This window comes from Vombatus ursinus, unplaced genomic scaffold (assembly GCF_900497805.2).
Source record: "Vombatus ursinus unplaced genomic scaffold, bare-nosed wombat genome assembly UNPS02015255.1, whole genome shotgun sequence".
In the NCBI taxonomy this organism is placed as follows: Eukaryota; Metazoa; Chordata; class Mammalia; order Diprotodontia; family Vombatidae; genus Vombatus; species Vombatus ursinus.
The window spans coordinates 34,910,173-34,926,249 of NW_020955033.1; the positions used below are offsets into that span (position 1 = coordinate 34,910,173).

General features: G+C 36.2%; 1 protein-coding gene across 5 annotated transcripts in view; it reads left to right on the forward strand.

Annotated features, from left to right (window-relative positions):
* Positions 1–16,077, forward strand: part of LOC114031828 (receptor-type tyrosine-protein phosphatase mu) — a 958,139-nt gene that overhangs the window by 224,069 nt on the left and 717,993 nt on the right. For all 5 annotated transcript variants that reach the window (XM_027846963.1, XM_027846964.1, XM_027846965.1 and 2 more), the window contains exon 2: positions 8,043–8,162. In XM_027846963.1, coding sequence (XP_027702764.1) covers positions 8,043–8,162 — 120 coding nt within the window. The remainder of the gene's footprint in view (positions 1–8,042; positions 8,163–16,077) is intronic.

A 16,077-nucleotide genomic window follows, 5' to 3' on the forward strand; every position in this document is an offset into this window, starting at 1 on the left:
GTGTTTTGTTTTAACAAAATTACTTCAAAAAGCCCATGCCTATAACTAGAAAGTAGGACTGATACTGCACATAAGCCAGTTTAAACTGCAAAAGGCTGAAGGAAGTCACTACATCTCCCTGGGCGCCAGTTTCCTCATCTGTAAAACGAGGGTGTGGACTAGTATGCTTTTGAGAGCCCTTCCAGTTGTAGACCTCTGATCCTGCAATCCTGTGATGTGAAGTATTTTTTATGTTACCAGTGTTACAGTCTTTAAATTTAATGAGCTCATAGTATTCTTGAGATGAGGAAAATAATAAGATGTATCAGTATATGAATTGTTGAATAATTATTTTCCAGTCAATCAATAAACATTTATTAAGTACCTACTATTTGCCAACTGGTTCAATGGGTAGAGCACTGAGCTTGGACTAAGGAAGACTCATCTTCATGAGTTCAAACCTGAACATGATTGAACAAAAATGTGCCAGATACCGTGTTAAGTATTGGAGATGCAAAATGAGGCAAAAGATAGTGTTACTCTCAAGGAGCTCACAACTTAATGAGGGGATAGAACAAGCTAACAAATATGTACAAGCAGGCTGTATATAGAATAAATAGGACATTGCTAACAGAGGGAAGGCACTAGAATTAAGTGGAGTTGGAAATGGTTTCCTGTAGAAGATGGGATTTTAGTTGGGACTTAAGCCAGGGGATACAATAGGTAAAGATGAGGAGGGAGAATATTACCAGTATGGGGGATAGGCAGAGTAAATGCCTAGAACTAAGAGGTGAAGTATCTTCTTTGTGGAATAGCAAGGACTGGAGATTATGTGGTGGGGGGTAATGTGTAAGAAGACTTAAAAGGTGTATGGAGGGAGGAGCTTTGAGAACCAAATATAAATTTTTTTATTGAATCCTAGAGGTGATTGGGAACCATAGGAGGTTATTAATTTGATTACACACATATACACACACACACACACACACACACACACACACACACATATCAATTATAGATATGATTGGACCAGTACTTTAGGAATATCACTCTGGTGGCTGAATGGAAGATGGATCGGAGTGGGGAGACTGGAGTGGGGAGAGACTTGAGGCAGGCAGACCCACCTGCAGACTACTGCACTAGTCCGGCATGAGGTGATGAGGGGGTCTGCATTAGAGTGGTGACAGCGTCAGAGGAGAGAAGGGGATCTATTTGAGAGATGGTGCAAAGGTGAAATCAATAGGCCTTGACAGAGATTGTGAGGAGTCTAGGATGACTCATAGGTTGAGATCTTGAATGACTGAGAGGATATTGTTGCTCTTGAGCAAAATAGGGAAGTTGGGAGGTAGGGGGAGGGGGCAAGAATTTAGAGGGAAAGATAGTGAGTTTGGTTTTGTACATGTTGAGTTTAAGATGTCTACTATATCCAGTTCAAGATGTCTAAAAGGCATTTGGAGGTGAGAGACTGGAGTTCACCTGAGAGGTTGGTCCAGGATAGGCAGATTTGATCATCATTAGCATAAACATGGAAATTAAATCTATGGGAGCATTGAATGGGAGTCCACAGGAATTTATTAAGCAACTTCTATGTGCCAGGCACTGGTTGTACAACTGCCCAAAGGATGAAACATTTCATACATACAGAAGGCCTATTTCCTAATAAGAGAGACAAATACACATGCAATATATGCAGCATAAATATTAAGTTCATAAATATATGTACACATAAAGTAATTAAGTATAAAGCAACTTGGTATGGGAGATCATTAGCAGTTGAGAGGGAGGGCAGAAAGAATTCATGTGGAAAATGTTGGATCAGCTTTATCTTAAAGGAAGAGAGATTTTATGAGAGGTCAGTTCATTCCAGGGATGGGGGAGAGCTATTGCAAAGGCAATAGAAAATGGAAGACAGGAAATGGAAAGTCATGAATGCAGAAAAAGGACAATTTGGCCAGATCACAGAGAATAGGAGGGGAAGTAATGTCCAGGGAGGCTAATGAAATAGGTTGGAGGCAGGTTGTGTAGGGCATTAAAAGCTAAACAGAGGAGTGTATATTTAATCTTAGAGGCTATAGGAAGCCATTGGAGTTGGTTGAATAGGAGTCATGTAGTCAGAACTGCATTTAAGGAAAGAGTTGGATTTGAGAGATATTAGAGAGATGAAAATGGCAAGATTCTGACAACCATCTGGGTTAAGGGAGAGAGAGGAAAGGAAGATAATGCTGAGATCATAAACCAAAGACCCTGAAAGGATGGTGGTGCTTTCAACAGAAATATGGAAGAGTTTAAGGGGAAAATAATGAATTTAGCTTTACTAGTGTTGTGTTTTAGATGTCTCTGGGACATGCACTCTGAAATGTCCGCTCAGCAATTGTTGATCCAAGACGAAGCTTGGGGAAGAGACTAGGGCTTAACATGTAGAGCTGAGAGTCATCTGGATAGGGCTAACAGTTAAATTCATAAGAGATGATGAGCTTTCTGAAAGAATATAGAGGGAAAAGAGAAAATTTCAGGACAGAAACTTGCGGAACACCTAAAATTAGGAGGCATAATATATGAATGATGAACCAGCAAAGGAGACAAAGAAGGAGTGGTCTGATAGGTATGGATGAACCAGGAGAGAGTAGTGTCATGGAAACTCAGAGAAGAGAGAATATCCAGTAGGAGAAGGTGGTCAGCAGTGTCAGGAGCAACAGATAGGTCTTTCTACAGAATAGCTGACAGCTAACCTTAGAAAGGAAAGTACTGGCAACTGGGATTGTTATGAAAGGCTTCCTGAAGGAAGAGGCCATTGAGATGAGGCCTAAAGGAAACCCAAAAGTCTAAGATGAAGAGATGAGGAGGAAAAGAATTCCATGTATTCCAGGGCAATGACATAGAGATGGGATTTCTGTGTTGTGTGTAACTAATGTCAAGAAGACTGGTTTGACTGGACCATAGATTACACGGAGGGGAGCAGTGTATGAGAAGACATGGATAATCCTGAAACCTTGCTTTTGTCCAAGAACTGTTATTTTTCCCACTCTCTTACTATGTGTTCCCTCCCAAGCCATGAGAAGGAAAAGGTAGTATAATGCTAGGCAATTATGGTAGTGGTTTTCCCCCTAATTCTTGGCAGCATTTTGAGTAACATTCCACTGTATCTTGGTCAAATATACTTGGTGAAATAACACCATACCCACATAGAAGCAAAGTGCTGTTATCTATGAATTTAATTTCTGGTTTTATAGAGGAATTTTACTGTAGTATAGTGGGAGAACAGATAGATGAGAGAAAGATTTAAGGGGAACCTTGTTCAGTTCTTTGCCTATTTCTATCCATGCATACTATCTCATTCAGCTAAAGCAATAAATAAAAAATAATGAAAGAAATAAAGTAAAAGAATCTATGCCTTGTGAATGGTTTTTTGTTTCCTGCCCAGTTTCTCCTTTGGTCATACAATGTCTGCTGGACGAATTCATCATATTTTCTCTTGGGATGTACCCCCTCAAACATTTGAATAAAATACCTTCTGAGCTTCATTCAGACAGATCCTCCAGTCCAGGGGTTCTTTACTGGGTCCATGAACTTAAAATACAAAAATTAAAAAATCTTCATTAAAAATGCAAACCAAAATATTTTGAAAACTGTATTTCAATATATTTGGTTTTCTTTCTAATCCTGTGCATTTTGTGCATTGAAAAGCATTATTATGAAAAGGGATTCATCCATAGGCTTCACTAGACTGCCAAAGGGGCTCATGACAAAAAATGGTTAAGAATTTCTGTCCTAATTCATAAAATGAACTTCAAAAAAGTAATGGAAGATTCTTATTCAAAGAAAGGCTTAAAAAGTGAAAAAAAAAATCTAGCCCCTTCTTATTTGACTATCCCAGTGCTATAAAGGCTTTTTTCCCCCTCAAGTACTAAATCATCTTTTGCTTTCTCATCCATTCCTGATCTGTTAGATGAAGGCAACTTGGAAAATTGGTCTGTGTAGGGAGGAAAATATCCCAGAGTAAGATGAAATTCATAGATTCTTCCTTTTTCTAGTTGCTCTGTGCTCAGACTGGAATCCAGAAAGAACCATCTCATGCTTTTTATGTTACTTTTCAAGTGAAAAGAACACCTTTGTGTAATGGGAGAATTGTATAGTTGCTCCTGAACTTTATTAGTCTTCCTGAGTTCCCTGTCAGCCCATGCATGCCTATTTCTGTCAGCAGCAGTGATTTTGTAAACCAAATCTTTAGCAATCCTCAAATTGACCTTTGATTTCCTATGGCTTGCTCTTACACTAAGGAAATCTATCAAAGTGTTATCTGTTTCCATCATAGGGACCCTTCCTGTCCCATGTCCATGGAGATAATTTCCTTGTTGAACATTTGGAGTCTAGACCACTTCTGTTTTGGGCTGTACCTGAAACAGTAAAGATGCTTTCTTCGTAGAAATCATGTTATACAAACGCTAGGACAAGTTTCTAATCAATGTTTTGATACTTTTTTCTAACATTTTCAACAGTAATAAATGGAGAGAGGTTGAATTTTATTTGCTGTAAACAAACTTAGCATCTTTACTTGTTAGACCTTGAGTGAGAGAGAGAAATAAATTGCCTCAGGTTGTCGGGGTGAAATATTGAATTTAGTGGTATATCTTCTTTAATGAGTTTTCAGTTCCCAATGGGATGTTTAATTGAGACTAGTACTATTGAAAGTATAACAGACTACTAGTGTCCAGTGGTGCTAATTTCATTGACATGCCTTGAGCTAATGAAAAAGACAAGACTGCCAAGCTATGGAACACAATTTAAAACAGTATGAGATTACTTGCATTTGTCCTTGGCCCTGCCTTGGTTTACATTTTTGTCAATGATTCAGATGAAGACAAAGGCAAGCTTATCAGATCTGTGGATGGCACAAAGTTGGGAGGTATGCAGAACGACATTTAGGATCCAAAGAGATTTTTATAAACCAGAAAGATGAAATAGTTCAGAGTTTTTAGTTGACCATAAGTTCACTATGGACATGTGTCATAGAACTGCTAAAAAAGCTAAAGTGATTTCAGGTTGCGTTAATAGAGTTATAGTATATAGATCAGTGGGGATTAAGAGGCTTGTAGGTTAAATCTAAAGTGGATCCTGTGTCGATCCTCTTCATTTTATAGATGAGGAAAATGAGACCCAGGGAATTTAAGTGACTTGCCCCAGGTAGTAATCATTAGAAATGAGATTTGAACTCACATCCTTTTATTTGAAAGCTTGTTGTCTCTCTTTCTGCCATACTGTGTTGCTTCCTTTTGTCTGGCTGTCCTGTGTACTGAACACATGCTTTCTTAAATAGCTTGTTTTGCTTTGGGTGCCATGTTTTAAGAATGCCATTGATAAATTAGAGACCACCACATACAGGAGTGAAATCATCCTGGTGAGACATCATAAGAGGAAGAATGAAGAAATCAGGGAGGTGTAGCTTGAAACAGATAATTCATAAAGGGTTATTTTAGCTGTTTTTAAATACCTGGAAGATTGTTGTGTGAAAGAAATCAATTTATACCACACAACTCCAGAGGGTAGAACCGAATCTAAAGAGCAGAATTTTAGACGACAGATTTTGGTCTACTCTAGGGAGAGAGTTTCTAGCAATTATAGATATATGACATTGGAACAGATTGCTTCATAAAATAGTAACCTTCCCATCCCTAAAAGTATTCAAGTAGAGTCTGAATAACATTCTGGTTGGAATATTATAGAAGTGACAGGGAAGGCCTGCACTGACAAGGAAACAGATATCTGTAAAAGTCTCTTCTACCTCTAAGATTCCATGATTCTGTTTATCTCTTTTTTAAAAAAGTTAATTTATTTCATTTTTAATTTGTTGAATAAAGCATGCATTTCCATGACATAGTATAATAAAAAGATGATTGCACATGAAACTGCAAATCTATTATGTACAACTTGCTATTCCTTTTAAATATATAATAATGTTATTGTATAAATTTCTTCTTATTCTTTTCTTTTTTCTTCCCTCTTCCCCATCCTAGAGATGACAGCCATTAGACATATATATATATCTATATATATATCTATATGTAAAATCATTCTATATGTATTTCTGTTTATCAGTTCTTTCTCTGGATACAGCTAGTGTCTTCCTTCATATGTCCTTTGTAGTTCATTTCGGTATTTATAATAGTCAAAATGACTTTTTCGTTCAAAGTTGTTCTTAAAACAATATTGCTGTTACTATAATGGTATCCATGTGATATTTGAAATGTGAAAAGAAAATTTAAAGCTAGTGTTCCATTTCATGACCCAAGCTTTAAAGCAGCCAAACAAACACAATAGGTAATAACAGGGAATACAGAGACATACATATTATGTGGGTATTGTTTTCTTTGTGGTCATTCAGGATTAGTTCATTGAATTGCTAATAATCTTTAATAGATAGAACACATGAAAGGCAACGTGGCATAGTGGATAGACTGTTGTTCTTGGAGTATTACTGAATTGCTTAATAGTACTAAGTAGGACTATTTCTACTACAAACATTTTCCAAATGAAGAAACTGAGCTGCAAGAGAGTTTGTGACCTTATTGTCAGGATTATAAGATCCTAATTCTAGACCTTGAAGGCATTTTAGAAACTACGTAGCACAACCCTCTTACTTTACAGATGAGAAAATAGGTACCAACACAATAAGTGACCTGCCTAAGGTCAGGCAGGTAGTAAAGGTCAGAGGCCAAATTAGAACCTTGGTCTTTGGATTCCATATTCCAGTTCTCTTTCCACTGGGTCTTACTGTAGCCTCAGGTTAGGAAAACCTGGGTTCAAATAATACCCATTCTTCAGTCATGAGATCATGGTCAATTGCTTAATTTCCCTGAACCAGCTATGTAACACTGTCAGTTATAGGCCAAAGCTTTTTAATCTGAATTCCATAAAGATGCTTTTGAAATATTTTTATAACTATTTCAGTATAATTGGTTTCCTTTGAAATTTGGTCAATTTTATTTCCGGTAATTAAAACATTATTCTGAGAAGGCATCTGTAGACTTCACCACATTGCCAAAGAGATCCATGACACAGAAGGAGTTAAGAAGCCCTGTTAAAGGTGGGTGATAATCTGCCTTGGAGGAATGAATTCCCCTTCCTCCCAAAATTATAGGTCCCATGCATATTAACATAGGTAAGAATGCAGTTAAGAAGATGTGAGAATCAGGGAGTGGACCCCATAAATGTGAACAGTTTCAGGGAAGCTGAAATATTTGAGTTGTCCTCTATGTACTAGTATTTTTAAAAAAAATTCTCTTTGCCTTTTGGATACGTATGTTTAGAGCTAGACTTAAATACATTTTTACCTTATTTCTTATTTCTTTTTTTTTTACCTAATTTATACTCTTACTCATAAGATGGTTTCTACCCTTAAAGTATTAATTGGCTATATTTATAAGTATATGTTTATAGTAATTTATTTTGATTTTGAAATATCAGGTCCCTGAATATTTGATGTGAAAGCTGTTTCAGTAACAGATTGAGGATCATTTTCCAGAAAATGTTTCTCAGAATACAAATATGGGCCAGTTAGTTATAAAGAACCAACATATTACCCTACATTATTGCCCTACACTGACCATGACATACCTACTGATGGCATTTCCTCAAATTATTTAATTTGGTTTGGATATGCTGCAATCATTTTCTTGCATTGAAACGTCTTAGAAAATTTATGGGGACGATGTCAGTTTATAAATTCAACATCATGGTCGTTTCCCAGTTCTGTAAACCTGGGGAAATGCCAGTTTTACATCTGCTTTAAAAAAAAAAAGGTCTTAATTGCAATTGGCACATTCTCATACCAGCTTCACTTCATGAGAAAAGATTTTTAAGGGGATAGGAGCAAATTTACAGCTGCTTTTTTAAAAAAAGTCACAGGTGTAGAAGTGTTGAAACCCATAATTTGTGACCAGAGACCAAAGCAAATTCAGCTTAGCATCAAGTTGGTGGTTTAGGAACCTATAATTCCCTCTCTTTATATTGGACAAGTTCTGTCTTCTATCTTCTATATTCTAATGCTTTTCATTTTTAATTTTCAGGTGGTTGCTCATTTGATGAGCCATTTACCACATGTGGATACAGCCAGGGTAAGGATGATGACTTTGATTGGGAATGGGTGAATACCTTGACAAAGCCTTCTGATCCATGGATGCCATCAGGTTTGTTATAAACTTTGATTTTTTATTCCTTAATAAGAGAGGTAGATGTTGATATCTCTCTACTCTCTAGATCTATTTAGTATAGATATTTGTTGAATAAGTGACAGTTTTGCAAAATAGATGTGAGATATGGATGGTACTGCTCAGTTGATGAAAATGGAATAGACCGTAGTTCCTTTTTATAACATTGGATTTATTATAACTTAATATGTCCTTCTTATTCTTCCTATTTGAGGATGATCCCCTTTGTCTTTGAAGTAGAGCTGCATTCACTTGTAGGAAAGATACTTGTTAGAAAAGGCATAACAGTTATAGCAGAAATGTTGATTTTTTTTTTAAAGTGAGGCAGTTGGGGTTAAGTGACTTGCCCAGAGTCACACAGCTAGGTGCTATTATGTGTCTGAGGCTGGATTTGAACTCAGGTCCTACTGATTCCAGAGCCCGTACTCTTATCCACTGCACCACCTAGCTGGCCCTTGATAATCAGTTTTGATAAGGGTAGTTAGATAGCACATGGGACTGGGGAGCATGAAATATGGTGCCTTGTGGATATGACTTAAATTTTCTTTCTTGTGTTTGTGAAATGGGGATGATAATCATAGAGATATTGTGAAGATAAGATGAGATCTTTGCACAGCACTATGAAATTAAATAATAATAGATAAATGTAACTGTCGATGTCATTCTTATGCTAGTGACTTCATTTTTTAGTTCTGGTTTTTACCCCTTTTTGAAGTATTCATTGATTATTTTTCTCTTTCTTTTGAGCCAAAGGTGTGACATGATCTGCACTGCACGTGAGGCATATTAATCTGGTAGCAAAATGCGAAAGGTGAATTTGAGAGTAGGAAAATAGGAGAGGGACTGGCTACTTGTTAGGAAGCTATTGTAGTAATCCAGAGATAGGTGTTAATGTAGGCCTGGAATAAGACAGCGGTAGTAGGCAGAACATTTCGAGGATTGGTGTGAGAGAAATTGCAGAGGTAAAAAACACACAAACAAAAAACAGATTTGGTAATAAGTTGCCTATGAAAGGTGAGAGAAAGAGGAAAAAAAAACCAAACAAACCAAAGATACTGTGTAGTATCAAAGCATGAGGGACTAGATTGGTACCTCTATTAGAAATAAGGAAGCCAGAATAAGGAACAGGTTTGGTGTAGATGATAAAAATTTGGTTTTGCACATGTTGACTTTTTCAGTATTAATGGAAAATCTGAGGAGAAATGTTCTGTAGATACTTAGAAATATAGATGTGCAGCTTATGAGAAAAGATGGAAAAGGAAATATATATTTGGGAATCATTTACGTAGAGATGATCATTGAAGTGTTGGGAATGAATATTGTGCTGGGAAAGAAAAGAGAGAAAAAACTAATGACAAAGTCTTTGGAATTACCTACTTTAAGAGATCAATTCAACAAACATCAAATACTTACTATGCTCTGTATGCAGAAGATGCAAAGACATAATATATTCTCTGCTCCCAAAGAACTTATAATAGAATATAAAGGAAAGGCATCTTTAGACTTATAGTTTTGATAAAATGGTAAGTGAAATAAAGAAGAATGAGAGGTTCTGGCAAAGCTCTATGGGTAATTTGGCATGGAAGACATCACTCTGGCTTTGGGAATCAGAATAGGAGTTGCCATATAAGTTGGACAATGAAAAAGGAATGGAAAAAGACCACGGGAAAGAACCATTCCAGACAGAGATGGAATGAGAAAATAATGAGATGAAACAGAGCAGAATGAGACTAGGAGACAGAGAGTAGTGCAGTCTGACCAGAACATGGAGTATCTGAAAAAGTGTATTGTGAAAGGGGAATGGAATGTATGTTGGAGTCAAGTTATAGAATGCCAGGATCAGGAGTTCATATTTTTTTTTTGGATAGACAGTTGGTAACTACTAATGGCTTTGAATAGAGTAGCAGCATCAAAGCAATGCATAGGACAATTACTTCTGCATTGTGTTGTTCATCCCTCATCTTTAAAGAGGACCAGTGACAACATGGGGTGATGACTTGACTTGAACATGAATTGGATGCAAGCAAGACATAGTTGAGCAAAGTCATCAGCCTCACTCTGTCTTCTAGTGTCATCAAAGTCCAGTGGCAAGACAAAAGTCAGGACAGCTGTTGATGGCCTGGGATGCAGTGGATGGCCTTGGATCTAGTTTTATTGTGAAAGACAGACTGGAGAGGGAAGAGAGGTAATGGAGAAACATTAGCTGGTTAAGAGACTGTTTGACAGTCTAGACTTGAAGAGATGAGGACTTGGACTAATGTTGTCATAGTATGGGGATGAGGGGATTGTAGAGATATTATTAGTAGGGCATGGCAACTGATTAAGAATATATGATGAAAGAAATGCCAAGTCAGAAAGGGATTCCTGAGGTCCTGACTAAGAGATATATGTGGAGATATCTAGGCAGAGTTGGAAATTCACGATTGGAACTCTTAATGAGTAGTTTGAAGTGGAGATATTAATTTGACTCATCTACATAGAGATAATAAATAAAGTCATGGAGGTCAATGAGGTCACCAAGTGAGGGGATATCGGAAGAGATAAAAGCCAAGGACAGAACCTTGAGGTGAGATAAGGATATTAAGCCAGCAAAATATACAGAAAAAAGAATGGCTAAAGAAGTAGAAGGTTAACCATAAGAGTTAACAGAAGAGAGCATATCAAAAAGGAGGGGGTAGTCTGCAGACCATAAATATATGCATTGTAATATGCTGTAGAAGTATCAAGGCCAATACATGCTAAACCAAAAGACTATTGGATTTAGCAATAAGAATATGGAAAGGGCTTTTTCAATAACGTGGTAGGGACTGAAGCCAGATTGTAATGAGTCAAAGAGTGAGTGTGTAGTAAGATGTGTAATTAGTTTTCATATACTGATATTTTTAAGTTTGATGGTGAAGAGATTAAGGTAAGGATTTTCGGTTTTGTATGGTTTTGAAAATAGGCGATATCTGAGCATGTCTGTAGATGGAGGGGAAGGCATGCGGAGAGAGGGAGAGATTGAAGATACATGTACAAGGTAAGGGGTACTTTCTCAGAGGAGATTTGAAGAAATGGGATCTCGGATACCAGGTGAAATGGTTTTTGATTCTGCAAGGGAGAATATTTATTTTGAAATCTCAAAAAGGAAGAAGGAGATGACTGAATATACTAAAATCTGTAGAGGAGTAGAAGTTTAGAGTTGAGGGGATTCACATTAGATGGACCTCCTCTTCTTGGTAAAATGTGAGCTGGGATCACCTGGGGAAAGTAAATGGGCACTTTGGGGGACTTGATGGGAAAGAAGAGTAATTCCTTCTATGGGAAGGTGATAGTCACTCAGAGATGGATAGGATCATTACTGTGCAGCAGCGAGGGCCCGCTTGAGGTCCCATGGTATACACACTTGTTAACTCAAGGGATCTTAAGCAGATCATGCATTCTCTTCTCAACATCTACAAAATGGGGTTATTATTTACACCAATGACCTCATAGAATACTTATGAGGAGAGAGTCTTGTAGTTTTCAACGCATTATGTAAATGTGAGGAGTTGTCATTATTGTTATAAATGTGTAATGGAATTAGTCAACACCATTTTATGTTTGCCTTCTGAAGTGTTTGGCTCTTGTGCATTAGGAGTTGAAGTTTTCCCTAGCACAAAAATCTTGAGATTTAAGTAACGATGTGACTTGGAGTCTTTGTGTTGAAATTTAAATGTAAGCTATAAGCTGTTCCGTAAGTAATTTTTATTTTTACCGTTTGCTTTGGGAAGTGACACTGGCTCCTTAGATAATCTCAAAAAGTGTCCCTAAGAAAAGAAGATTTTAGTTGGGGGAAAAAAATAATCCCACAGGGTTCTTGCTCTGGGAGTTGAAAAACTGTCATCTATCCTAAAAATATTGCCTTTATTATTGTTTGAAGCCAAAAAATTGAGGCACTACTGAGTAATTATCTATTATTTTTATTTATGTGTGACAAGATACATTTAAACATCAAAGCGGTGAGTGGAATTTTAGCTTTAATTTTTAGCTTCTCAACTTATTTTAAATTTTTTGTAATAACAACATTTTAATGTGTGGGATATTTTTTTCTCCATCTGCATTAGCAAAGCTATTTTTAACTGCATTTTTAAAAAGTTAAATACAGTCTGGAGCTATGTGCAAGCTGACTTGATAACTACTGTGAGGCTGTTACGTTATGTTCTGGAAATACATATTTAAGGTTGCATAAATACTACATGCCATTTAAAAAGTCCTATTTTAAACTGCTATTTATACTATTGGTAGATCTTTTTTTCTCAGCCAGTCCTGTGAACAGTAACTTTTCAGTTAATGGAAGTGTGCCAAAGCTGATTATTCATTGCCTTTATAAGTGGGTAGCCTGTTTCAGTGGATTGCTAGTAGCTTTTTCTCTTGCCTAAGGGAAAATTTCCTTACCTTATACTCTAAGAATGAGAATGCTCACTTGGAGCACAGCTCCTTGATGATGAATTCTGGGGAGAATATTACATTCATGGCTATTGCCATAGTCTAATGCTTCCTGTGTATTAACAGCACACTATCTCCTGCTTAATCTTCATCACTATGGATTAAGAAATTTACTCTCATGTAAGTAGATCCATGGGATCTGACATAGCTAACTTCCCATATTTTAGTCTTATTTTAGCCTAACTATTCCAGTTTGGTAAATATCATATATTTACTTAAGATATTGTTCGATAAAAGTCCTATCTAAAATATAAGAAATAAATGGTTTTGTTTTGTACTGAAGGAGAAATTATGCAAGGAAAATCCATAACATGTCAAGCTTAGCTCTAGTGTGAACAATATACTTAGTAGTTGATGGGTATGGCCATTTACCTCTCATAAAATTGACATTTTATCTTCCTCTTTCAAGTACTGCTATTTCTAAGTGATTGTAATATAGGAATGGATGGAGGTATTGTAGGGAAATAAGAAATGTTGGTGATTGCATTGTGAAAATCTAATTCTGTTAGTGGATCTGAAAGACGTTTTTTTTTTTTTAAAAGCATTTTATAATTCACGTCACTTTCTACTTTTATTTCCTCCATGTGTCCTGGAAATAACAATAGTTGTAGTGAATGGTGAGTAGGCTTGGTAAGTGTGTTGTGCCCCTTTCATAAGAGGCCATCTTTGGGTAGTGGCAGCAACTTATTTAGTGCCAACAGAATGGATCACCTGTGATAGCATGGGCATTTGCATGTTTGTTTTGATGGCCCATAAATATAGAAAAATGACAAAATATGTTTGTTTGTAGCAAATTTCATTTTTAGAAAAGATGATGGATTGACAGCTAAGGTAACAAGTTCCTTCATCAGGCACATGCATCGATATGTTAATACTTTTCCCATATTAAGAAGTCTCTTCTATTCACATGCCAGTTTATGATGATTTTTAGGAGGCAGTGGGATGTGAGGCCATCTCTCTGCCTCTAACCCTTGGCTGAGTATAATTAGTATTTCAAGACAAGAATGTTTGCACAGTTGACCCCGAATGACATCTAAGAGGTTATTTACAGGAATGAATTGCTGGGACATAAAACTTGGGTATCATTTTTTGTTGATTCTTGATTTTTCCAGACATTAGAGTATGCAAAATAGAGCTGTTATTTTCCTTAGTTGCCTCATCTGTCTCGTCCCTAAGGAGACTGCTACCTGACATCCAGATGTAACATAAACACTTAACATACTTTTTACCCATTTCGTTCATTTTCAAACTACCTTTGTGAGTATGTTAATTAGTTTCTAGTTAGCTTTAAACAGTGAGTTATGAGGTACATTTAAAAAAAAGTTGGTCTTAAGTTATAGACCATCAGCAGTTTCAAGCTGCAAATTTTAGAAAAACAACTTGAGGTAATAATGAAGAAAACATTTCACATCAGTGGTTTGTGAAGGGAATTGTTGGCTTTAGCCATAAAGTGTTAAATGTAGCAACATTTTAATGTGAGACAAAAACAAGTATGTTGAGTTCAGTGATCCCATGTCAATAGCAGAATTTTAATGTATGTGGCATTGCATCAGTGAATGAATAGATAGAAATATCTAACATTTCAAATAAATTCAGTGGCAAAAACCAGTATGTATTTTAATCCACAATAATTACCAAAGGTCAAGGCAGTCATATTTGTGTGTGTTGGTCCTTAGTAGTTAGCCACAGAGAAGCAGAAGACTGTAAGCAATTATGATGTATATCTTCTAGTTTGAATGGCTTATGCTTAATAATAAACAGATGTTTTACACTGAATTTGTTTGACGTTTCAGTTCAAGTTGATTGGAAACTGAAAGAATAACAGCAGTTACATAATTCAGCTGCTCAGTGTATTTGAATAGTGAACATTATTTCTTTACTCTGTATGCTAAAGAATATACAAAATGGATTGGAGAATGATTTCATAGTTTGCATCATATAAAAACCCATTTCTCTGCATGGTTTTCCACTTAAAATATAGGGGAAAAAGTGAAACCATATATCTTGAGATGATGCCAGACAGAGGAATAAGTCATTAAATGGGGCAAGTCATGGAGAGTTTTGTGAAGCAAAAGAATTCTGATGTGTTGGGCCAGTTAGAGTTCTGGGCATGGAATCAGGAACATCTGAATTAAAATTTGACCTCAGACGCTCACTAGCTCTGTGAACCCAGGTGAGTCACTTAATCTCTGCCTCAGTTTCCTCCACAGTAAAATGAGAATCATAATAGCCCCTGTCTCCTAAGGTTATTGTGAGGATCAGATGAAATCAAACAAGTCTTTACGAAGAGACTGCCATAAAAATGATCACAACTTTTGATCTAAAACATGTTGCTGAGGTAAAAGAGGTTAAAAAAAATCTCTGATGTGCTTTGCAAGCCCCTCTTTCATTTGATGACTTCATTTCTGGATGAGATGAATTTGTTTCCTTTTTCTTGATATTCAGCGCATTCTGTCAATTTTCAGTTTCTCCACTGTTTCCAATAGTTCTGGTAAATTTGCCAATTTTTTATTTTGCAAAATTTTTGCTAAAACATGATACTTAGCAATTTTTTTGTTTCTTCACATTTTCTTGAAAGTCCAGTATATCTAAGCTTCTCTCCATATATTCCAATATGTCTGATACTTTGATACCTTTTTCAAACCATCTTCCTTTTGTATTGTTCTTTGATTTTCTTTAGTTCCTTTTTCTACTCCTTTTCTTTCATTATAGTTATTCTGTTTTTCATAGATTACACCATTTTGTTGTGAATGTCATCCCAGTTTCCAGACTGACCTTTTGCTTATTATTTATTGATTTTAATTTTATCCACATAGACGTCAGTAATCCTTTATTTTTCCTATTGTGCTTATTCCTCATTCTGAAAGGTCTTGAGATACATCTGTTTTTGTTTTGGGGACATTTTTCACCTGGTGTCCAATATTTGACCTCTTTTATTACATTGAATATTGTTTTCCATTTTCCTGAAACTTTTTTCCATGTTACTTTTAAAAAATTTTACATTTTGCTTCCCTATAACAAAATTTTCTTGTGACTATTTTTGTTTTGAATTTAGTGGTTTTTTTAAAAAAGAATTGGTTGTTCTTTTACTTTGTATGTTGCCATTATTCCTATTTTTGAGGTGATATTAAGGGAATGGGCCAAAAAAATGACCATCCTGCCTTCTGTTTATTCACTTTGCTTCAAAGTAGCAGGTAAAGGAGAGGGATTAGAATAATTTATTTATTTATCCATTTATGTATTTATTTATTTTTATTTGGTGAGGCAATTGGGGTTAAGTGACTGGCCTAGGGTTACACAGCTAGTAAGTGTCATGTGTCTGAGGCCAGATTTGAACTCAGGTCCTCCTGACTCCAAGGCCGGAGCTTTATCCATTATGCTACCTAGCTGCCCCCATTCGAATAATTTATTAATATGTCACAGCCTC